At 34.8% G+C, this 26009-nt stretch overlaps 1 protein-coding gene across 2 annotated transcripts; it reads right to left on the bottom strand.

Annotated features, from left to right (window-relative positions):
• Positions 1 to 10622: 10622 nt before the first annotated feature.
• On the bottom strand, positions 10623 to 25398 carry zgc:162952 (PKc_LIMK_like_unk domain-containing protein). 2 transcript variants are annotated; one of them, XM_067407946.1, is made up of 10 exons: positions 25137 to 25398; positions 24529 to 24627; positions 18788 to 18981; positions 18049 to 18170; positions 16701 to 16749; positions 15941 to 16090; positions 12667 to 12834; positions 12474 to 12557; positions 12296 to 12382; positions 10623 to 12164 (listed from the first exon to the last, which is right to left on the bottom strand). In XM_067407946.1, the coding sequence occupies exons 2-10, from the start codon at positions 24557 to 24559 to the stop codon at positions 12063 to 12065; spliced, it is 987 nt and encodes a 328-aa protein (XP_067264047.1). In that variant the 5' UTR covers positions 24560 to 24627; positions 25137 to 25398; the 3' UTR covers positions 10623 to 12062. The 2 variants fall into 2 exon arrangements, with proteins under 2 accessions (XP_067264047.1, XP_067264048.1); XM_067407947.1 differs by lacking the exon at positions 24529 to 24627.
• Between the last annotated feature and the right edge of the window lie 611 nt (positions 25399 to 26009).

Genomic DNA, 26009 nt, shown 5'->3' with positions numbered 1-26009 from the left:
TTACAGCATTTATCAAAGTTTCCTGGATTTTTTTGTAATCAAAAAACTACAAAACAAAAAGCAGCACATCTGTTTTCAGCATTATTAATAAGAAGAAATGTTTGTTGAGCACCAAATCAGCAAATGAGAGTGATTTCTGAAGTATAATGTGTCACTGAAGACTGGAGTAATGATGCTGAAAATTCAGCTTTGCCATCACAGGAATAATAATTAACATTTTTCAAAACTGATTTTTTTTCGCAATATTTCACAATATTATTGTCATTATATATTAGAGTTCTTATGTTTTTGATCAAATTCAGACTTGGTGAGCATAAGAGGCTTCTTTACAAACATAACAAAAAAAAAAAACCTCTTACCAACCCCAAATTATTCTTTATATATATATGAAGAGTTTCGTTGCAAAACGAGATAACTCTGTTTTTTTAATTTTTCAAAAATCTTGTTTTTTGGTTGTGCATTCCAATATCAATTCAACTGCAGTTGGTTTGTTTTGATTTAAACCTTCATAACTTAAAAAATACAGCTAAGTAGCACCATAAAACAATATAATAACATGATAGCATAATTATAAACATGTTTTGACAAAAATGTTAAAAACGGAGTTATCTCGTTTTGCAATATATACTGTATATATATATATATATATATATATATATATATATATATATATATATATATATATATATATATATATATATATATATATATATATATATATATATATATATATATAATACACAATTCAAATTCACTCCTGAGAGATTCAGGTAGTGCAGACAAACCACTTTATGGCATGAACATTGCCTTTATGCCTGAAAGTGTTGCCGTCTCGGTCATAGTTGTGATTGCTAGTGGCAGGCGTTCCTCTGAATGTCAGGATGAGAGAGGCCTAGAGTTCTGGACCCAGACATGCCCTGTCAAAAAGGCTGAAAGTCTGTGCCTGTCTGTACGAATACAAGTACAATTTTCACCCAGATGATGTGCCCTTTCTCAAAAGTTAGGCCTATTCTCTCAATCTCTTTCTCTCTCATACTCCCTCCCTCTTTAGTTTTTCATTTCTTATCAACAGGTTTTTCCCATCTATGCACTGGGCCTCTGTGGTGTTGATAAGACTTAGGCAATTAGAAAATGATCCGTCAGATCTTAGTCTCCATCAAAGCTGTCTGGCACCAATAAATGCTTGTTCATTAGTGCATCAGACTTTTTTCTCATTGCCTATCACAGATGAAGGGTAACCCATGCACTCAAAGTGCTTTAGACTTGCATTTACATGAAATGGGTTGTGGTGTTAGAGATGACCTGATTTGTTGTTTTGATGGTTCTCAGTTAGCTCAAGGAAGATAATATGAATCTTCATGGGCGAAGGCATCAGACGAGAGAAGGCAGTGAGTGCTCACATCTGTACCAGCAGATTTCATTTCTCGCCACAACTTAGTGCTTTAATTAGCAGATAGGAACAAAAAGTAGATGTTTGATGGTGTCATAAAATCTATAGGTTCCTGTATGCCTGAAGTGTTTTTTAATATAAGGACACTAATAAAACATGACAGTGACAGCGGTTATTTTAAAGTTAAGGGTAATAGTACCTCAGGACAAAACTCTCCTGGTTTTCTGCTGAAAGGTCACAGCGCAGTATCGTAAAGACTTTAAGGTTGTCTGCACTTTACTGGCAGACTGAGCTTCATGAGTCATTCGGGTGGTGACACATTGTTTCATTCCTTTGAGGACTGGGAGGTTTGGTGGCAGCTGGTATTATATATCAGACATTTCATTTGAAGTGTAATTGAACTCTGGGTAATTCCTCATGGATTTCAGAGTTTCTGACAACGTTGTTCACTGAAGCTGTTTATTGAAGCACATGCATTCTTCACAGTATTGTCTGCTGATATGCTCCATCTTGACCTTTCTCATTCTGTCTTTCTGCCTGTTTTGATCTTACTCAGTATCCCCCCCCCCCCCCTTGAAAAAAATGAGTGTCTCAGAGTAAAAAAAAGGGATACAATTAAAACCAAAAAAAGCCAAAATTAAATGAACATAAAGCAGAAGAAAATCACAAATGACTTAAAGTTGCAAGTATGAGGAAAATAATTCACAATTGTGACGTTAATTTTATATTACATTTGCTGGTTTACATTGCGAGATCATTACAATTTTATGGCATAAAGTCACAATTACCCATTTTATTTATTTATTTGAGGCAGAAACTGCCGTCCATAATACCCCCCCATCTTTGTTTTCTCTTGGCCTCTGTTTCTGTTTTCTTTTTTTGCTTCTATTTTATGCTTAAGTTTCCTGGATGATGAAAGGCTCTGATATCTGTTCTGCTCTACAGCTCATTTATACACACACACACACACACACACACACACACACACACACACACACACACACACACACACACACTTCAGCAAATACAGCAACTATGAATTCCACCTCCCTCTCTATACACCGCATCTCTCGACAGTTTGTGTGCACGTGAACTGAACATATAGCTCACGTTACCTCAATCTTGTCTTTAATTTATCATCTTTGCATTGTTCTCATTTTCTCACATTCACTCCCTCTGTCATCTTTAACTTCATCTCACCCTTCTCCTCTGATCATAATCTTCTGCCCTGAGGTTGAGTTTCTTCATCATCTCTTTTGTCATTTACACCACTCCCTTCTATTTTCATTATCCATCCTTCCACCTTGCTTACTTTCTATGCACCCTGAAGCAACAAAATCACTCACCGGCACACAGTATATGGATACTGTCCTCAGCATACACTACCATATTACAGCATTCCCAGTCATGCAGCTGGTTTATAGTAATTGCCTATGTTATTCTTTATTTGAATCCCTATTAGTTTCCATCCATTAAATATAATAACTATATATAAGGTACGCTTTATTTTAAGGTGCCTTTGTGACAGTGTAATTATTCAAATAAGTACTGATTAATACTATATAAATGATCAGGGTTAGGATTTGGTTTAGGATTAGTTGCTTTTTAATTATGCATGATTTACGGTTTCTATTACAGTAAGTACATGTAGATGTGTAATAGGGACAAGGCTGCACGATTTATCGCAATTAAACTGCACACGATTTGGCAAAGGCTGCAATTATTTTATGCGCAGCTTGTCAGAGCTGTAAGCCAGAGGGTGCTCTTGCGCAGAAACTCCAAATATGCCTTGCCGCAGAAGAAGATAACATGCGTCATTTCGCTATATCTGAATAAACAGAACATTGAAACACTTTGATTGGTTAAACATAACTAATAAACACACAACTGCCTTATTCTGTGTAAGAAGCCACATCATCTCACAGAAGGATGCTCAACTCATTATGAAGTGAGCTTGGAGTAAAAACATGTTATTAAATGTTGGTTTTCGTTGGACAAGATGTTAAATGCTTCTCATTTCTGGAAAGATGTTTGACGCGTGATGCTTTTTCAAATGTACATTATAAGCGACTCAAACTCGCAGTGCTTAAAGATGGATTAGCATTTGGAGCCATACTTCAATGACATGCTGTGCATAAAAAAATAATCGCTGCCTTAATCGCACTAAGAATCGCGTTTAAGTTTAATGTTATTTCTCGTATTGTGCGATAAATCGTTCAGCCCTAAAATATAGTCTATATTATGGGAAGGTGTAACACTGTATAAAACTGCTGCAACCAAATCATCAAAAACACTTTTCACATTTCATTCACCCCATGGTGAACACTGAGAATTTGATGTATAAATCATTAGGCAGAACACATTGAATATTGAATATACTTTATTGTCCCACTGCTGGGAAATCCATGACATAGCCAGTACATCATTAAACTCACGTTAACAATACAAAACATAATAAATTAACCACAAACCAGATAAAACAACAGTACCTTACCTTTTCTATCATTTAGGCAATTCCCTATTAAATAGTTTAACTGCAGTTTAACTATTTAAGCGATTTGATTTGCACATCAAAATCCTCAGTCGCCTCCCTGAGGGTAACATCTTAAAATCCTCATGTAAAATGTGTTTTTCATCAGCAGAAATTTTCTTAGCTTGTCTTAGAATAGATGTCTCATACAGCTCCTGTATAGGTAGTTTCTCATCACACCCTACAATATAATTAGTATAATGCATAATTATACATAAAACAGAACATCAAAAATGGCACCATCCCTTCATTTTATAGCCATTAGAGTTGACCTACTTAGTGATTCATTTATATTGTCTTACCCAATAAAAAGTAATGGATCAAAAAAAAAAATAATTGTGAAATTATACTGAACTCGATCTGCATTTGTACAAAATACCACCTGGTATTGATAGACCGCACTTGTCAGTTATTGACCACAGCAAAAATATACATGTCTGTCTAAAACATTGGGTCTCATTCATGAAACACGAGCAGAATGAATTTTTGTGTAAATCGTGTGTAAAGTGGTTCTGGCGTGCATTTTCGGATTCATTAAAATGTTCGTATTTTCCAAATGTTAGTTGGTACGAAAGAAATCTACACCTGCTTCCAGCCACGCGTAAATAGTACGTTTAACATCCGAACGTTTCGCTCATTAATAAGGCTGCATTTTAATTCACCTTAATAAGGTACATATTTACACAGCATTTTGAAAAAATATTATATATAGTAATTACATACGTTTTTTCTTTTTACTTTTATTGTGAGAGCCAGTAATAGCATCTGCAAACGGAGCACTTTAATCAGATAATTAATTGATTTCAATAGGGCTGGGCAAACTAATGGCCCCTTAATTGTAATGGAAATTGTTTCCTAAAAAATGTCCAAAATCCTTCGTTTGGTGTCATAATATGATGCCCATATATAGTTGTCAGTCGGATTTAATGGGCGGGATTTATGGTAATTGAGAATGAGCGTGCACGCGCGTCCCATTTACGACTGATTGGAATTCATTAACACACACACACATTTCACTATCACTTCTGACCTTTACGAAGTATTTGTGAATCAGGAGCAGAGTTTTCGGGAAGATCTCGTTACGCGCAAATCACTCACATATTTACTCGTATATTTACGAATGTTTCATGAATGAGACCCCTTATCTTTTAGAATTATGTTTCTCTGAAAAATGGTACTTTCGTATTTTCATGTTAAGACAAATTACTGTGCCACTCTTCAGCACACTCCCTCTGGAGGCCACTGGTTATTTTAGCTACAGCCTTGGCCTGCTCCATCCTCACCCTATAAACAAGAGCATTCAGTCTAACAGCCATGATTCTGTGCCGATCTATTTCTGCGTCCTTCCCTCGACCCTCCTTAATCTTGACCTGTCAGGTTTTCCTTGCATTAGTGCTCCGTTCCTGCACCATCCTGCATCTCTGTCCATTTCCTTATCATTGACCCAGATTCCTGTTCTCTTTCTCCTCACACTGTTATATTAGTATTGATCACAGGGCTACAAATAACTGCCTTGACTTGTTCACGGCTTTTCCGGGTCAAGGTTGCATTGCTTGAATATAGTGTTTAAGCATGTTGGGAAGTCATTAAAAAGATATGTTTTTTTTTTTTTTTTTGACAGTAGTTTCTCCCTAAATTATTCCGAAGTACTAACCCACTTTGTTCACATTTTATTTCAAAACTCTTTTGAGCACAGCTACCTGTAGTCAAGAGATAACAAATGACCCTGTCTGTCATTTAAGCTAGAATATAATGCTGTGGTTTGCCAGCTCCGATCTATCTCCCAACACCTGCTATTGGCAAATCTGTATATCCACTGTCATTTCAGCACTTCAATTACAGAAAACAACAGTAATGCACAGCCTCATTTACACCCACATAAAGTGCCAACCCTTCCCAGGAAAACAAATTACTGTTCACTGAGGTCCAGCGATACAACGAGACCTCCACTTTATGTGGTCAGCAAATTAGAGGTCAGATTAAAGTGAACAAATTAATCTTTTCCCAAGGGCTTGAGAATACAAATTGCACAATTTGTTAAGGATGATGCTTTCTGAACAGAAGACCATTGAAAAGCAAAATGTATTCCTAATGGAAATGAAAACTAGGTTATACTGATGCTAGTCTCACTCGCCATGGTTTTTACTACAGAATTAGATCTGATCTATTTGAAGCTTATGGTGGCCAATGTTCGCCCTCTTAGACAGGAAGAGACTGATTAACATGTTAAGAATCCACCCACAGTTTGTTTTATATATGTGTTTATGTGCGTATTGGATCTGCAGCCAATCAGATTGTGTGTGAAATATGCATTATAGTATGCAGTGAACACTCATGCTGATCGATGATATGAATTTTACCACTCTTTATATAGCCTTGTAAACATCCCATAGTGATAAAATGGTTCCATATGTCCTTTTTTATTTCACTTTCCTATAGCCTAATGGATTATACTTACTCATTTTTATGAGTAAGTTTATACCTGAACTTGGAAGTAATATTTTGCAAAAATACACTGAAAAGGTGGCTTCCAGTACTGTGGACCCATACTGTATATGTGGCTATTATATGGTGTGTGTGTGTGTGTGTGTGTGCGTGTGCATCCATGTGACCTGTCCTTTAGTCACTCCTCTGTTCTACATTTCACACTCCATTAGCCATATAAATTCATTTTATTCTACTGAGAATATGTTAGCTGCACCTTGCTGAAGCAGTAATACCACGGCATATGAAACCAAGCACAATAAACCGTTTAACGGTTGGACATTAAAGTGTATATTACTCATATCCCATAAACTACTCTCTGTGCTGCCTTAAAAGAACATTTATTTCATATGTTTGCGTGTCATGTTGTGTTATGTTGCATTACTCTTCTTATGGCAGGAGCTCTGACATTTGAATGGTTTCAATCGATCAGGACTCTCATAACTGGGTGTGGGAAGCGCATGAACACCACAGGATCCAATGTTCTGTTGACGTGTTTATTCGGGTGTGGGGTTGTATGAAGGTCGGAGGCAGCAGGGCCGAATAAACGTCTGGCTGCTATTGCTCCAGGTGGACACACAACATTAAACCCATAGATGATGAGTAGCCAGACTTGATGGTGCTGAAGGGAAGATGTCTCATCAAATTCTTGATTATTGCCTTCTGTTCTTCAAGGACTTACAGCATTTCTGGGAAAGTATGAGTGTGTCCCATATGAAAGATTTGTACTAAGTACTAACCTACTTATATAATGCAATAATGATAATTCTGCTACTGAATATTAATACAGTAAAAATATCAGTTATCAATAACAGATGAAAATTAATAAGTAGAAAGTGTCTTGAGGATGACAATTCAAAATAATTAAAGTGTTTATTGTTACTGTTATTGTTAATAATAATAGTTCAACTGGTGCAATATCTGGGCTGTTAACACAGTTCTTTATGGTTTTTCTGTGTCAGGTAAAAGTAACCCAGTAAACAGAGCATTACACCAATCGAGTAAGACATTCAGCCCCATAGAAAGAGATGTTCCCTGAATTTAATGCACTGTAACTTTGAATGAAAAGGATCAGGTGTTTTCAAACTGTTAAAAGGGAAAATTTTGAAATGTTTTTTAACTGTAATGTGTATGTATATATATATATATATATATATATATATATATATATATATATATATACATACATATATATATATATATATATATATATATATATATATACATACATATATATATATATATATACAGACATATATATATATATATATACATACATATATATATATATATATACATATATATATATATATATATATATACATATATATATATATATATATATATATATATATATATATATATATATATATATATATATATATATATATATATATATATATATATATATATATATATATATATATATACATATATATATATATACATATATATATATATACATATATATATATATATATATATATATATATATATATATATATATATATATATATATATATATATATATATATATATATATATATATATATATATATATATATATATATATATATATATATATATATATATATATATATATATATATATATATATATATATATATATATATATACATATATATATATATATATATATATATATATATATATATATATATATATATATATATATATATATATATATATATATATATATATATATATATATATATATATATATATATATATATATATATATATATATATATATATATATATATATATATATATATATATATATATATATATATATATATATATATATATATATATATATATATATATATATATATATATATATATATATATATATATATATATATATATATATATATATATATATACATATATATATAATTTTTTTTTTTTTTTTTTAGTATCTTATGCTCATCAACACTGCATTTATTTGATAAAAACAATACAATAAATGTTGTGAAATATTACAATTTAAAATAACTGTTTTCTGTTTTAATATATTATAAAATGTAATTTATTCATGAGATAACAAAGCAAGCAACCATCAGGCCTACTCCAGACTTCGGTGTCACATGATACTTAAGGAGAAACATTATTATCAATGTTGAAAACAGTTGTAGCTACTGATCAATATTTGTGTAGAAACCATATGTAGAAACCTAAACGCTTTTTAAAGTGCCAGGCTTTGCCAAGACAAGACACTGCCATCTAACGGACAGATTTTGTCACTACAGTTCTTAGCGAAATGGTGCCAGAACCTAATTTGTAAATTAGTATCTCTAGTTTTGAACGATTTATTATTGTTATTGATGTCTCCCTCCCTCTCTGTCTTTCTGGACAAGATGAACAAAAATATAAACAATATATCTTTGGAGAGACGTAATTCAGATTGATTTAAGCTCTGTTCCTAAACTTGAGGAGCTGCCTCACTGCCTGCTGCCTAAAGATCACTGCTCACTAAAACTGTCATAGTACTGTATCTCATTAATGTCTGATATGAAATTATCTACATAGGCAGAAACTCCATTCACAGCACAAATAGTGCTTTGAATAGCTTGGATCATGTTTTTTGTTTTTCTTTCTTTCTTTTCACTTAGCTTGTTGCTGTGCATTATGGGATTGTGTTCTGTATACAGAAGGAGCAAGGTGTATCTGTATTTGGATTCTTATGTTTTTTTCTGGATAATGTTTGTTCAGGATGATTCCGTGTGTAATAGTCACATAGTAGATTCAGCCAAAAGAAACTGACACAAATGATCATGGCTTGGCAGAAAAACAGGTACACCACAGTTAAATAAACACAGGATGGACATCCAGAAAAAAAATATCTTATTATTAACATTAACATTCTAATCACCCTATGACAGTACAATAGATTTAAAAACATTAAATGGTGTAAATAGCTTGTAAATGTTTGTTCTAGTTATAAATCACCTCTATAAAGCTTGATAAAACAGGAAGGGAAAGAAACATGCTCTATCTTAAAGCCCACCACCAGAAACCTGAAAAAAGCCAATTTAATTATTCATCCACATCTTTTTAGTGTTTTGGTACAGCTGGAAACAAACACAGGCCGTTCTATAAACACCAAAAGCACCAGTTAATTTGTTCCATTTTGTTTTCAGGTCAAGTGAGGACAAAATGAAGTGCATAAAATTAATGCCTGCAAAAAAAGAGGCAATGACATGACATTCAAACAGAGAGATTCTGTGCCACTTTATTTCTAAAGAAACTCGAGGATCACGACTACAGAGAGCTCTGAAAATGACTCAAGACAATTCTATTATAATAATGTCTCTTCAGACTCTCAGGTTTGTTTAATCGAATGTAGATAAAGTCCATGGAGGTTTTAAGCCTGTCACCCAAATTATTAATTCAATAGCCCAGCATCACATAAAAGAGATTAATCCCTTGATACACTGATTGTCATTCATGATTATTCAAATAATTAGCATTGAGTTGTTTGATAGCAGGTGCCACAAAGAAGCCCCATTACCATTGGGTATCTTAAGTCCACACAGTAGACAAAGTTGCCAGGTAACCAGACATGAAAGCAAAGTGCATTTTGTCTAAAAAATAATAGTTACACAAATGTTTCTATCATAAATCAACTTCAGTCAGGCAGAGAAGGCCAGTCCAACTTTGTTTCTAGTCTTTTAAGGAATCGTTTAATTAGCTCTTTTAAAATTGTGATGCTAATTATATAGCAAGTTTTTTGCATACTGTGCAACTTGACTATATTTTTAAATCATGACAACTCTTGGAAGATTTTTAGCATGGTAATGTAAATGTATCTGGTCTTGGTGGGATAGATCAGCTACACCGCTGATGAATTGCTGCTGCTGCTGCAGAGCAAGTACAGGAACTTGCTAGTGCCAATACACTGCTGTGAGAAAGACATAGTGCAGCTGCACAAATAGCATATATCAATAACCCATATAGCAGATCTATACAGGTGGAGCTGGGGAAGGTGAAGGGTTTTAGAGGAACACTGAAACACACTGCAAACGGCTATAGTGAATGTAACCAGCAATTTAAATGTGTGAGCAACAAGCTCATTGGCTGCAGAAGTGACATGGAAAAGGAGTCAATGCTGTAATTATCATCAGCGTGCGCCATCTAGAGTTTTATGACTGAACTATGTATTTATCATAAGACAAGACCAGTAGATTTTCAATGGCTTTATTTGAAAAATACACACCATTCACGTATGCTTCCTTTCCTCTTTATACACCATGTATTACAAAAAACAAGAAAACAAGAAAGATTCCGACTATACAGACATAAGAGATATGAGTTTAGCATGACATGGTTCTCGCCACAAGATTCTCAAGAACTCAAGCTTCCTTTATGAGGCACAGACTGTAGATCTTGTTAAAGTTAACTTGGACAATGCTTAAGAGGCAAATCACGGGCACCTAAAGTATGAGTAAAAACTGAAATATCAGCTAAGCAGAACTTATATATAAATATTAAAAACACATACCAAGAAAAATATGAACCAAAACAATAACAGTGCCAAGTTTGTTAGGTATATTAATTTCAAAGTGTGTTTTTTTCTTCATGCACAAGTTGTTTTTTTTAATTGTGCACAATCTGGATGGTCTTGGGAAAGATTTGATCAAACATTACTTATTTAGTTACAGCCCATATGACCATTATGTTCAGAGACTTGATTTAAGAGAAATCTCAAGTCTTTGGTATCACCGTTAATTGGAGCTGGCTTAGTGCCATCTCACAATTCTGAGGACTGAAATTCACAACACATGGCAAATAAGCAAACTAAAATGAACACAAGCTTTGTTTGAAAAAAACGATAAGGTTCTTCAAACACTCGGCCCAAACGAGAGCAGCAACACAGAAGTCCTTTAAGGCAGGAAATGGGCCTCATCCTGTGGTGGCTGGTGAGTTCAATGGAGAATTTCCAAAGATCAGTTGCTCAGCTCACAGTGGAGGCAAAAAAACCACAAGTGATGAGTGCTTTCTTCTGTATAATTTGCTTATAAAAGCGATATATCTGATTAGTGAAGCATGTAACTTTCTTTATAAGTCAGCAATACAAATGCACCTTTTTTCTTTTAGGGCAACTGGTACCAAAATACTTATAAAATCACTTTCTCATGTACAATTTAATTTAAACGGATCATGTATAGATTTACTGAAGCCTATGAAAATATTATTTGGTTATTTAAAACTTGTGACCCTCAAATTAGTCCTTTCATTATTGGTTATTTTAAGCCTCGGAACCTAATTTAGGGTTGTTTTTTAAATATAAAAAAAATATGCAAAACAGAAATGGCAATTTGTTTGAAAATCTGTAGCTTTGTAAATGACACTGCAAACAGCTAAACACTTTAGCTGGAACCTGATACAACATTTCTCTTAGTATATGCTGTGCAATATATAATAATAGTATACCATGTACAGCTGTGCTGAGTTGAACTGTAGGCCATCTGTTACTTGCAGAACGTTCATAATAAATAATGACCTTTTCCTTGATTTGCTCTTTCAATGCAAAACAGCCCAGAGAGAATTCTGCAGTTCTGCTGCATTTGTCATTGTGCTTAAGAGTCTAAGTCCATTTGCAGGGCTGATGGGCTACCAGAGGATGTGCCGCAGGTCAGCCTGTGGTGAGATCAGGGCCAGGAGTCTCCAAAGTCTCCGAAATTTCACCCAACTCATCTTGAAGCTCTGTGAAAGAGGGTCTTCGGAAAGCCTCTATCTGCATGAGACAGAACAGACTTTCAGATAGTAACATCCTTTTCCAGGGAACAGGGTTTGTTAGTTTTTAGCATAACTAATAGAGGAAATGTGTCCATTTTTATATACACAAAAGGTAACAAGTTCACTTACCAGACAGCAGCTGGCTGCCAGCTCCAAAAGACGCTGAGGACACCCGCTGACCATTTTCCTGAATGCCGACACATCCAGGCCATAATCCTGCAACACACAAAATCAAATGCAATGTGCTTACTGGATTCTGATACTGGATGTGGCATTCAATTGCTTCAATAATGCTATTTATATTCACCTGTGTTCTTGGAAGGATTTCTGGGTCTGCTGGGATCCTAGCCAGAATTTCACACAGAACAATTCCAAAAGAGAACACATCCACCTAACATTACATAAAGCAAAATAAGCAGGTCAGAACAACCAATGCTTTAGAACATTGTGTTCACAAGAGAACAATTTCACATTTTGCTCTGGCATATTTAAGTCATCACCTTGCGGTCGTAAGGCTCCCCGCGCAGCATCTCGGGGGCCATCCAGAACGCAGAGCCCACAAGTGAAAGCTTCCTGTCCTTTGCAGGAAGTTCCACTACCTCTCGAGCTAAACCAAAATCAGTCACCAGAGCTTCTCTGCCCCTCGCGGTCACCCTTATTAGACAATTCTTTGGGAGACACAAACACACACTTTTTTAGTATTTTTCAGTTTTCAGGCTCTTTTTAGTCTTTTACTACTAATTTATTTTCACTTTTAGGATTGTAAATACAGTAGGATTTGTTAGGATTTAATACAGTAAAAGTATACTATAGTAAATATTGTAAAATATTACAATTTAAAACAACAGTTTTCTATTTAAATATATATTAAAATTTAATTTATTCCTGTGATGGCATGATCTGAATTTTCAGCATCATTACCTCACGTGATCCTTCAGAAATCATTCTAATATGCTGATTTGATGCTCAAGAAACATTTCTTATCAAAGTTGTAAACAGTTGTGCTGCGTAATATTTTTATGGAAACCATAATACCGGTTATTGTTTTACATATTTTTTTTCAGGACAAAAGATTTTTAGATTTTTTTCATTACAAAAAACAAAACAAAACAGAATTTATTTAAAATAGAATATTCTGTAACATTATAAATATATATTTACTATCACTTTTGATCAATTTAATGCAACCTGGCTGAGTAAAAGTATTCATTTCTGTAAAGATCTCAAACTTTTAAACAGTAGTGTATGTTGTGAATCAACAACTTCTCTTTAAATAATGAGGTCATATTTGACATTAAATTATTTAAAATAAAATATACCAGATATAGTAAGGCAAAACAACATTTTTAAACAAGCATCTTGGGTTGCAGAATTACTTTAAGTGAGTGTGCTTTTCTTCACTGCCAAAAGGGGGCAGCAAAAACTAGCATAAAGTTTCACGATTCATTACAATCTCCTCCAAAAACTCTTACACGTAGCATTTACAAAATCTGAATGCCAATTAAAATAACACCTTTATATAGCAGACATTTAAAATACAGTTTCTGAATAAACACAAACTAAAAGTTTGAACCTGACTTGTCTGCGGACTTTAAGTGTGAAAGTAAACTGTGTAAATACATAAGCTAAATGGCATCTAAATGTAATAAAGATAAAATGCATTTACAAGATAAAAGATACATAAAAACATAAATAAAATACATTACTGCCATTGTGTTCTTTAGTATCTGTAGCATGTTAATGGGCCTTTGGAGACAATGTGCCTTGCGGCTGAGGCAAAACTCCCAGGCTCAAATGAAAGACGTTCCTCATCATCACCATCTCTGTTTAATGAATTATTCAGCTGACCCTGTACCTCGCCAAAGGGTCTGGACCACCTACAATTCTCTCCTCCATCTCTCTAACACCCGTAAGGTACCAATATGCAATGTTAAACCTCGCTTTCAGTTTGAATGGTCTCTAGTGATGATGTGTCATAGCTACAAGCATATCACGTAGTCTGAAAATCAGTTTAAAAAAATATATGTTTTGGGTATAATAAAAATGGGCTGTTATTTTAAATGACAGGCAAATGAGGAGACACTGAAGCTGACCAGAGTAAGGGGACTCCAGGTACAACCGAGACATTACATAAGACCAGTGGGAATCTTGGAGCAGAAAGTGCTGATGGATAAAACAGTCATTTCTGCATCTGGATCGCATTAAAAACCACAGCTAAGCTTCCATCCCAAAAATTGACCTATGATTATAGGACTAAGAAAACTCCAAGCACAGCTCTGAGCCTAGAAGCCTCCAAATTTAGAACAGTAACTCATGCATATGCCAAGTGTTGCAACACCCTCTGGCTGTGCATCTAATGGGTGGGTTTGAAAGAAGAGCACAGAGGTTGCTTGATTCAATATAAAAGGGAAAAAAAATAAAAAAAATAAAGAGATAAAATTCTTATATATTGTAGAGCTGTCAAAAATACCGACTCCGTACCAAGTCGGTACTGAAATTTTAAAATGTCATGATACCAGCATTTCCTCCTAGCATTTGAAGCGCTGTTGAGTTTTTTTGAAGCATTGATCATTGTAGTTAATCACAGACATATCTGTTGACCACGTGAACACAATGGCCAATCAGAGGTGTTGAAGAATACGCTCAAAAGCACTCAAAATGCTAGGGGGAAATGCTGGTATGTCATCACATCACATCACATCACATCTTTAAAATTTCAGTACCGATTTGGTACCGAAGTTGGTACTTTTGACAACCCTAAAATATTATTATTATTATTATTATTAATATTTTATATATAAACAATAAAAAGTTACTGTCTTAAAGACAATACTGGTATATGCTCATAATGCTGCAGTTAGAAAAAGTTCTGTTTTTTTGTTGACCAACCTTTTTTTAAATATATCAGTCATTTTCTATTACAGATTTTAGAGAGTTAATTTCATATACATTAACATATATTAAGTGTTTTAATATCTAACATGTATACATGTATCTCTAACAAATATGCATATGAAACTCTATGCAAATGTTTGACCTCGTATTTAAATCTTGTAGCTCTGTAACACTTTGTGCCATTCAGCTTGAACCCTTTCACCTCCTCTAAATTAATGTTCCACACAGTTCTTAAAAACACCAGCTTTAGGGAAGCAGTCAACTTTAGCTTCTATTTTCAGACAACTTCCCACAGTCATACCAAATTCTAGGTCAAATGCCAACTGCAGCGCAATGGAAACCAATCGATGATCCCACTAACCGGCGTGCTAGATGTCACAGTTGTGTAAATCGTGTGGCTGGCATTTTTGTTTGCTCATTGTTCATATCTGAATGGCTGACAAATAGGCAGCGGCACAGAGATGAGACGAGGGTTAAAAAAAAAAAAACACAACGAAAAAGGAGGGGATCTGCGAGCCTATACACTGTTTGTGCATTTTGCATTTTCAATTGAGATGGGAAGGTTTGGGGAGAGAGGGTGTATGCGACAGAGAGAAAGACTGAGTGGGAGAGTTTATTATCATCACAATGGACTAGCCTTGTTGCCTCGCCCTTCACCCCAGGTTTGGTGAGCACTTGTGTGAATCCTGGCAACTAATGACACTCTCACGCAAACATCCATGTCTGTATTTCTCAGGGGAGAATTCCATGTAAAGACTAGACCTTCTCTGAGATCTGATGATTGCTCACGGGATCTCTATATTAACCATATTTTGCTGCGCTTCTTCAACGAGATCTTTTCGTCACTAAAGACGAGTGTGATTGAGAGTCCTGCTGTACCTTAGAGTTCAGATCTCTGTGATAGATGTTCTTGTAGTGGAGGTAAATCATCCCTCTGGTGATGTCAGAGGCCAGGTCAACTTTCTCTCTCCAGCACAGAGGCACATCTTTCCTGGCCAACAGCTCCTCTAAACATCCTCCACTAACATACTGTCAAGAGAAGTGAAGAAAACAAAAAACAAACAAACACTTTCACTCTTATTCTTTATTATTTTTATGTGTAGGGCACAACAATAAGGAAGTCTCTAGGGCTAGTGTAATGTAAAGTAATACAAAAATAAAACAAAATGGTTAAAACAAAGGTAGCCTTTATATGAAATGACAAAGTATTGGTATAGGCTCATAATTTTTTTACTCCTTAGCTCTATTTGTTTCATTTGTAGAACTTTGCTGCTCATATAATGACAGCTGATTTAATATTTAATAATTACATGTTGCAGTATGAACAGTATATTAATTTTCCAATATCTAACATATATTGTCTGTATCTAATACGTATATAACATATGCACATGTAATTAATTATTGTTAGTAAATAGCTAAAATGTAAAATAAATATTTTCTGAAATATACATACGGTGGCAGTATAGAGAAGGCAGAAAAAAAATCCATATTGTTGAGCCCTGATTAACGACTGCAAATCACATGTGCAGTTTAAAGCATCAGGTCTTTGGGACATTAAAGCTCAATAAAATGCATAAAATAAATTCAACCTGTGAAAAACTATTTCATTTCAAGGCTGAGAAGATGGAGATCTCACCTCCAGTATTGGGTACAACTTGTCCTCTTTGACACAAATACCCAGATACCTGAAAAAGATTTTAGGAAGAAGGTTACAAGCCATCAGAACGACGCATTCCCTAAATCTGCAATGTTGAGCAAGTTAAAAGTTGTCTAATACACAACAATTGTACAGAAATGGAAAGTTACTTTGAGTTAAAAAGTGATGTTCAAGCTTTCATTTGTCATGTCTAATATATTAGAGAACCATGAATCAGTGAAGCAATGAATTTGGATAAATGTAATATTTCACTGTCATGGTGACCTCATTTGGTTTCTGTCACATTCAACAGTTCTGTTCATTGGTCAACATGACTGTCATCTGTAATGAGGTGAAGACAGCTGGCAGTAACTGTGCAGTGTTAATTTATCTCAACTTTCCAGACGTTTCGAATATGGCTTTGTCCTTCCATAACGCACTGGAAAAAAGCCATTCTGAGATTGCTTAGACAAACAAATGTCATAGTGCAAGATTAATAGCAGTATAAAAGAGCTGTGCTGGACAGGGCTTGGCGTGACTTGTAACCTGTAACAGGGTTATCAGAATTCTTCAAAATCTAATATCTTGTGCTTTAATGACAATGTATGTACACATACATTACCAGTTAAATGTTTGGAAACACCTACTCAACAATTTCAGAATAATAGTAAAGGCAAAACAAACAAACAAAAGAACACTGAAATAACACTAATGGAATTATGGAAATGGCCAAAACACAAATCAAAACTATTTTATTTTTTAGCTTCTTCATAGTAGCCCTCATTTGTCTAAATTACAGCACTGCACACTAACCGGCTTCAGGAGGCGCATCCTGTGATGCATTTTAAACACATTAGACAATTCTGGGTCAATTTAATTAATTAATTGCAAGCCTTAAAGCAAAATGCCTTAGATTAAAAGGTTTTAAGATAAAATAAATCAGTTCAGTGTCCAAACTTTTGTATTTATATAATGAGAATAGAATAACAAACAATCCAATTGTTCAGCTGACAAAACATCTTTCAAAAAAAAAAAAAAAAATTCCATAAAAGTTGCGAATTGTGGAAATTATGTGATCTAGGACATTTATACAGTGAAGGCCATTGTAAAGACTGTACATCTATTCCTCACAGCCTCCTTTTCATCTGTGTTACATTCAATATGGCGTCTAACCTGACTAAGGTCTATTAGGTATTTAGATGAGCTAGATGCTATAGAGTTATATGCGATACTTATATTTAATATAATAAAAAAAATAGATTATTAATGAATATATAAATAAAAAGAGTTACAGTACATGGCACGTTATTATATTCGTTATAGTTATAATAGCATTAATAAAACATACCTCACTATGTTGGGGTGTGAGAGTTTCTGCAGAAGGCTGATTTCTCTTACAATGCTGTCCTGATCAACATCATTCTTATAGATCTTCACTACCATCACCTTCCGTGAGGTGTTGTGGATCACCTGAAAATAAATGAAGTAAAATGACAATAAAATAGAGCGAGGAAGGGAATGAATCCTAAAGAGGTATTAAAACATTCCTTTCTCTCAGGACAGAACTGCTGGGACAATTGAGCTGTGTAATCATCGCTTATGTAATTTACACAACAGGGACTCATCGGGAACCCATTAATGGTTATGGTGTACTCGGGCATGAGGGTCACCTCAAACTGGGCTTAGCTTACAAATATGTCCTAATTAGTAGGACTACAATACGGCACTGTATGAGTGCCATTAAGATATACACACGTATACCACACACCAGGAGAACTTCTGCAGTACAATAGGATGATCACAAGTCATTTCCATTTAGAATGAATTTATCACTCTTCTTCATTCTTGCTGTATGATGGACTTCACTATAAAACATTTGATTCAGTAAAATATTATTTATTAAAAATGAGTTACAAAATAAAATCAATATGCAAGTAGTCAAAACTGTACACTGCTTTATTTGCTGCGAAAAATTCTCAACAGACAATGTGTTTAAAGGAGACAAATCTGCCCAAATTTTTCAGTAAATATATTATTAAATCACAGACAGATTCATGTCATCAGATTCAAGATATGTTGAGTGTTACCTTGTAAACCTTTGAGAAGAAGCCACTGCCAACCAGCTCATGTGTAAAGTTTTCCCAGAATTCTAGCTTGCGGACGGCTGTGCGTAGCTTCTGCCAGCGGTCCACATGGCAGTATGTATCAGAAGACTCTCTATACAGCGTCGGGCTGGTGGGCTCAGACGAAACGTCCACCTCACACATCCTGGCGATCTCCGCTGAGAACCGAACACACACAGAAAGTGTTGAGAGAAACACCAAAGCTTTCTACAAGGAGCGCTTAAAAGCAATTCAGCATTAGAATACAATGTTAAAAAAAGTCTAACATTTTAAAATAACTATTTAAAAATATTTATCAAGCACAAACTGCCAAAAAAAAAAATCAGTAGCTGGTTTCTAAAGGAATGAAGTGGATGAAAGTGAAGCTCATACAGTAAGTACTTGATTAGCTCATTGAGTAGGAAGGCTCTCATCTGCTGCGGCAGGGTATAAAACTGACAGAGTAACGATGTCTTAAAAATAGCCGTGGACTGCATGCAGAGAAAGATTCATGCAGGTGAAAGACGAACTGTTCTTCATCGAAAAAAACACGAGACATCAACAACTCACAAACAATTAAAGAGTAAGACTGCATTTTATTGTTGAGACTCATTGAGATACATTTAAAAGTGAAAATTCTGTCATGATTCATGATTTACTCATCTTCCTGTAATTACAAACTCATATGACTTTCTTTCTTTCATCCGTAAAACGGAAAAAGAGATATTTAGAAGAATGTTCAGTTGGATCTTTTCCATAGAGTGAAAGCATACAGTGTGACCAAAAAGGATGTACTGTGTTTCATGTCCTTTTTGGAGCACAATGACTCTGTATGCAAAAGAGAAATGCTACAGTTAAACTGAGCAAAGGTTTAGAACAACAGAATTTTAAATTTTCACTTTAACAGCCTATAAATGCTAACAGGCTTTTAAACAATGAAATGTACTACCGTTCAAAATTTGGGGTCAGTGATATCAGTGAAATTAATACTTTTATTCGGCAAGGATGCAATAAATTGATCAAAAGTAAAGACATAATGTTACCATTTCAAATAATTGAACTCTATTCACCAAATAATCCTAAAAAAAAAAAAAAAAAAATTAAGCAGCACAACTGCAATAATAACAACAAAAAAAAAATTTCTGGAGCACCAAATTAGCATATTAGAATGATTTTTGAATGTAACATGTAACACTAATGTGTTATGTGTAATGGCTGCTGAAAACTCAGAAAATAGAAAATAGAAAACAATTATTTGTAATGCTCTTTCACAAGATCACTGTTTTTAAATAAATGCAGCCTTGAAGCGCATATAGGACACTAATTTATTGTATACTGTAGTCTGAATGTACCCTCACACAGGATATTTGCAACATGAAACAGACATGGTCACACATTACTGTGGTTTTCTTGAGAGGTTGAGCAAATTCAGAGAAAATATTTAATGAAGAAAAACAGATCATACAGCATAATTCTAGTAAAAAGTTTTCAACTTGATTCGGTATGTTACCTGTAATATCTAAAAACACAATCAACAGCACTAGGTTATAGTGTCAGTTCACTCTTGGTTCCTGTGGTCTAGACCTGTGTTTGCAACTTAATGCATCAGTATTTCCATGTTGGGGAGACACTGAGAATAAAGTGGGGCGCTGAAGTCAATGGGGAGTGTCATCGCGGCCCAATGATGCTGCCGGGGAACAGCACGGAGTGGCACGCTTACACAACCCGTCGGGCTTTGTCACTTAAGCGGGAATCATCTAGCAGTATTCATCAAGGGTACAGCGCACACATGCAGTCTTTGTGTTTCCAGCAGCAGACACACAATCACAGCCCTTTCAGTTTTACAGCCTCACTAAACAACAAAATGCTTAGAGTGCAATCCTAACTAGTCTCTGACTGTCTGTTTAACTCAAAGTCTCTTTCATCCACTGTTTTCTGCATTTTAATGTCAGAATGATAAATAAAAGACTCCAAGAGTGACTTCAGACATTTGGAGGTTCATCTAAAGCTTTTGTGAATGCTAACTGACTCTCTACTTTTTGACATTAGACCTCCATTGAAGCTTGAGTACATGATACATTTTGAAAAAAAAAAAGAATAAATAAATAAACATAACTTCCGGTGGAAGGCATGTTATTGCACCAAGGAGCAAGTTGAAGAATTATCCTACTACAGACTGATTTATAACTGACATCTCAACTTAAGTTCAAGCATGCAAGCTCATTTACATTTAGACAAACTACATGTTAACACTGCAGTGATAAAATTCACCAAAGGAAGTGGATTCAAACTCCCATTTACTCTGGGAGGAAACAGCCGCTATCTAAGTGGCAGCTAACGTCTGCCCTCGTACAGGAGACTCAGGGTTTCCGAAATGTGCGGGTCAAAAGGAGGCATTGACTCAAAGTTTACACAGTATGCAGCACGTCAGAGGATGCCGTCATGAGTCCCGCAACCTGACTTCACATGCACACGAGAGGAAATCGACCCTCAACTTAGGTTTTTACAGGAAGAATGATGCTTCAGCATGAAGAACTTACATATGTCGAAATTAGTAAAGTAGAAACTGTAAAGGGCAATGGAAATTTGAAATATTATAAAGTACATCTAATTTAAAAAAAAAAATGTTACAAAATAATTCATATCTCTTAGAAAACATTAAAACAGATCTGCTCTTGACATCAGGTGAACATAGTTGTTTGTCTGATCAACACCAGAACAGGAAGCATGCGGTGTGTTTTCAACCTTGAAAGAGGAAAAAATAATGCACGTCGGAATTTAGATGTTAGTATCACTTTGCGTGCAGTTAGATTTCTTAATTAGTCAGATATTGGATTAATAAAAATATTTGTGATCTCATTCCAGTGTTTTTAAGTAATATTTTAATACCTTATAGTATTTTTAAAAAATATTTCTATTTATCTTTAATTTCAGTCTTAGTTTTAGTAATTTAATACTTAAAATGATATTGTTTCCCTTAGTTTGCTTATTTTTGTTTAGGTTTTCATCTAATATTTATATATTATTGTATTTCAGCTAGTTCAATTAACGAAAACTACCTTTAATTTTTACACTGATCTTATTTTTAAAATATTTATTAAAAAAATAAAAGAATGAGGATAGAATATGCGGTAAGAAAAGGTCAGAATCAGCAGTAACATGAGAAATGGGATGATACAAAGTCCTGAACATGGTCAGAAAACTCCAGACCAGAACAGAGATGAGACCGTGATAAGAACATATGAGGACGTCACATGATCAAGTCATGAAATTCACACCAAGTAAACCGTTTCCACCAGCACCATAATAAGCGTCTACGCACAACATGCCATGCATTTGTTTTTGTCATTTTGCATTCTTTTTATCCACATCACGACAAGCTCTCCCTCTCTCCGCACACGGTTTCTCATGTGGCTGCTGGGATTGGTGTGAACTGCAGGGGCAGTAGCTGTAGTCTGTTCCAGACTGGATCTGTTGGAGAAGAGAGAGCTTTGGCATCACTCCAGAGATCTCCCCCTCACATTCTCTCCCACTCTCTTTCTCTATACAAAACAACATTCAGCACAGTGGCATACCAAACATCAAAAATGTCAAAAGTCTTACTGATGTCTTTCTATTTTCTGTCTGTCTGTTTTTTTCTGCATGTCCAAACGCAGCACATCAACTTGATCAAACTCACATTTGTGCATGTACAAACTCAGTTTTATAAGCAATTAGGTGTGATGACTAGTTGTAAAGATTTTGTTAAGACTGGAGCCCACCTGTCTGGGAAAAATCAATCAAATGAACAGCAAGAGAAATCTAGTTTCCTGGTAATGACTCTGAACAGAAACTGCTTTGTCACAATGATTTGCTGCCTAATAAGTTGCACTTGTAAACAGTGCTGTGGTCCAGTGAAATGTATATCTGCTGAACTCATATACAGTATCAGAGATACACGGTATATAAGCTAAAGCATAGAAAGGCTCGGCTTCTGTAAAAAAAAAACTAGGCCTAAATAATTAGATATTCTGAATCCTATCATACCTACACTATTGTTCAAAAGTTTGGGTCTGGCAAATAAATGTTTTGTTTTTAAAAGAAAACTCTTATGCTCACTCACCAAAGCATTTATTTGATAAAATAATAATATTAATAATGATATTAATAAAAACACAACATTGTGAAATATTATTACAATTTAATTGTAAATATTTTAAATATTTTCCTGTGATGGCAAAGCTTAATTTTCAGCAGCCACTAATCCACCCTTAGTGTCACGTGATCCTTTAGAAATAATTCTAATATGCTGATTTGGTGCTCAAGAAATTTTTCTTTTTATTATTAATGTTGAAAACAGTTGTGATGCTTAATATTTTTGAGGAAACCTTTTTAGCAAATCCTTTTTTTTTTCGGATTCTTTGATGAATAGAAAGTTCAAAAGAACTTAATTTATATAAAATATATTTTTTTGTTACAGAGTAAAAGTCTTTAACTGTCAATTTTGATCAATTTAATCTGTCCTCCCTGAATAAAATTATTTCTTTAAAAAAAAACAACAACAACTTACTGACTCCAAACATTTGAACAATAATATATAATATTTGTAATTGCTGTTGTTTGTATACTACACATCATCCTTTGTATATCCGGTTGAGCGAGCACCAGTTTGATTTAATCAGAAGGATTCAGTCATTAATCACAGATACTTCTTATGTAATAGATGCTACTTGTTTCCAAGCACAGCTCAATGTTCGATCAACAAACATCACGCACTTCCTTGAATCATCTTATCTTCTGAGGTTTGCTTCTTTTTGTTAGTCTACCCTCAACTTCGACTTTTGACTCTTACAGCATCCCATTTCAACATCTACATACATCTATGCTGCACTTGTGAAATAGCAAAGACAAGCAAGACAGTATACAGCGTGGAAATAGAAGGAAGTAGTTTTGAGGATATTATTTTTTAGAACATCTTAGTTGGAACATTGCTTTGCTGTTTTATATGAGAGAGACAGGACTGGGCAGTGTACTTTTGGAAGGAGCTGGAGGGAGGAAAGCTATGTTTTCCTGTCTCACACCAAAGGACAGGGAGGATCTGCTTCTGCTATGTCAAAAGTAGGGCACAGACTGAAAGATATAAACTCAAAAATGAAAAATAGTGGAGTACAACACACAAGGAGACAACATAATACCAAAGACAGTAACTATATTTTAACCACGTAGGCATGTACTCTATTGGAAAAATGATGCTTCACTATATGAGATGGACATACTTTGTTATATAAATATATATTAAAACAAATATTTTTAAAGTTATGTCCCTTATGGTGGTGTATATGTACACACACACACACACACACACACACACACACAAACAGCGGCCTTGTATGAGACACTGAGTAACGGGACACTGACATGGCCACAAGTTCAAGATTTCATCTCTGCGGTAGAGCAATGATCTGTGAACATCTATTTTAAAGGATTCTCTTCATGTCATTCTCATTGTGAATCCACTAACTTATTCCCAGCCATAGTGAAATGAGAAAGGTCAAGTGCAGATTATCAGACCTTCTCTAATGAGCCAGACATCTCGGAGTTGATTCTAATATCACCTGAGCTAGAAAACCTGTTCTTCATGACACAATGCAGGTATACACAGTAGCAGCATGTCATGTTTCAACTAGATGTTACATGTACAGTATTTTTCTCAAAACATTGATTAATTCCTAAGCATTGTTACTTACTGCACTGGTTTAATAAGCTATTCATGTGCATCTTGAGGTGGGTGGAGAGGCGGTCCGCCTGAGCTCAAAACACAGACAAGCTGGGAAGTATGACAGAAGCTATAAGAAAAAGGACACACATAGAAGCAAATGAACAGAGACACAAAACACAGAAATGTAACAGAATCAGCAAGGACTCAGAAACAGCACATTGAACCGACATGACATTTTAAATGCAACAAACTCTGATAAAGTGTAAAATCACATTGCTCAATGAGAGAGAGAGAGAGAGAGAGAGAGAGAGAGAGAGAGAGAGAGAGAGAGAGAGAGAGAGAGAGAGAGCTCTGAAATAGTACATATAGCCTATTTGGTGCACATAGTTATCGCATCATATCAGTCAAAATTGTAAATGAGAACATAAAAATGACAGACGGATGAGTGGGTGGATGCATGGAGCAAGATGCGGTTGTTAACAAGCAGAAATGTTTTAAACATAACATTTGCACGTGTAGCCTAGTTTATAATAATTTCGCACACATAAAATTAGTAGGAAAATAATCAAGGTTGTGTCTAACATCCTAGCACCCTGTAAAGAAATAAAAAAAATAAACAATCAATCGCTTACTCACAGCAAAAAGCACCCCCGCGTCTTCACCTCCGCTGTTGCTTATTGATTGCTCAGCGATCAAATAAAATCGACTACAACAAACCCCAAATAAGTTCTATTGAGAGACGAACCGGTGGCATCGCTTGCGCTTCTTGGATGAGTCCATTTACCGTCACTCAACCCGACAATCCTCAAATACAGCGAAACCGCCCTCCTTCAGACTTACAGCTACTCGACGGGGTTTAAAGCAGTCTAACCTAGATGATAAATACATGTTTAATGGGTTGTGTGTAGTGGGAGCCAGTTGCCATGACGTCATAATTGTTACGATTAACTCCGCCCACCTGTAGGTCCATGTTGCTTTAAAACCAAGTGAGCTGCTTTCAGAATTAGTGGTGATGTGATTTTGATTCATTGATTCGAATCTTTTGAATCTCTTCACCTAAAAGATTCATTTAGTGACCATTGCGCGTATACAAATCGACAAAGCATCAAGCTTGTCAACATTGTTTTCATTTTTTTTATTCAGTGGGTATTAATTTAATTAAACTAGAAAAAGGTGACTTGTGCAATTAGTTTCTTTCAATTCGTTCACTCAAGAGATCCGATTCAAGAAGTCAGATTTGCTCACGATCACGAACGAAACAGCAGAACACGCATGATGAGCGTTGTTTTCTATGTAGGAACTACACTACGTTTTTAGAATTAGCAGCTGTGATAAACTCAGATAATACTAACATAACAGCAACAAACACAATTCAGCGTTTTGCTATAATTCACCCGCAAATCTAATTAAACAGTCCGAATTTACTTTTCCATGGTGTGTTATTTATTTATTTTTTTTAAAGAAATAAGCCGCTAAATGATTTGTTTATTATGGTTTTGTTTGAACAGC

This window comes from Chanodichthys erythropterus, chromosome 13, assembly GCF_024489055.1.
Source record: "Chanodichthys erythropterus isolate Z2021 chromosome 13, ASM2448905v1, whole genome shotgun sequence".
Taxonomy (NCBI): Eukaryota; Metazoa; Chordata; class Actinopteri; order Cypriniformes; family Xenocyprididae; genus Chanodichthys; species Chanodichthys erythropterus.
Note: the sequence above shows the minus strand (reverse complement) of the source record. Positions and strands in the feature narration are given on the sequence as shown.

Excerpts from the sequence above, each read along its gene's own strand:
- zgc:162952 (XM_067407946.1), bottom strand. The coding sequence starts at position 24,559 with ATGCACATGAATAGCTTATTAAACCAGTGCA. Across the intron at positions 12,383-12,473 it reads AAATCCTTCCAAGAACACAG|GATTATGGCCTGGATGTGTC; the intron begins GTGAATATAAAT and ends TGTGTGTTGCAG. Across the intron at positions 12,165-12,295 it reads TGGCAGCCAGCTGCTGTCTG|ATAGAGGCTTTCCGAAGACC; the intron begins GTAAGTGAACTT and ends TGTCTCATGCAG.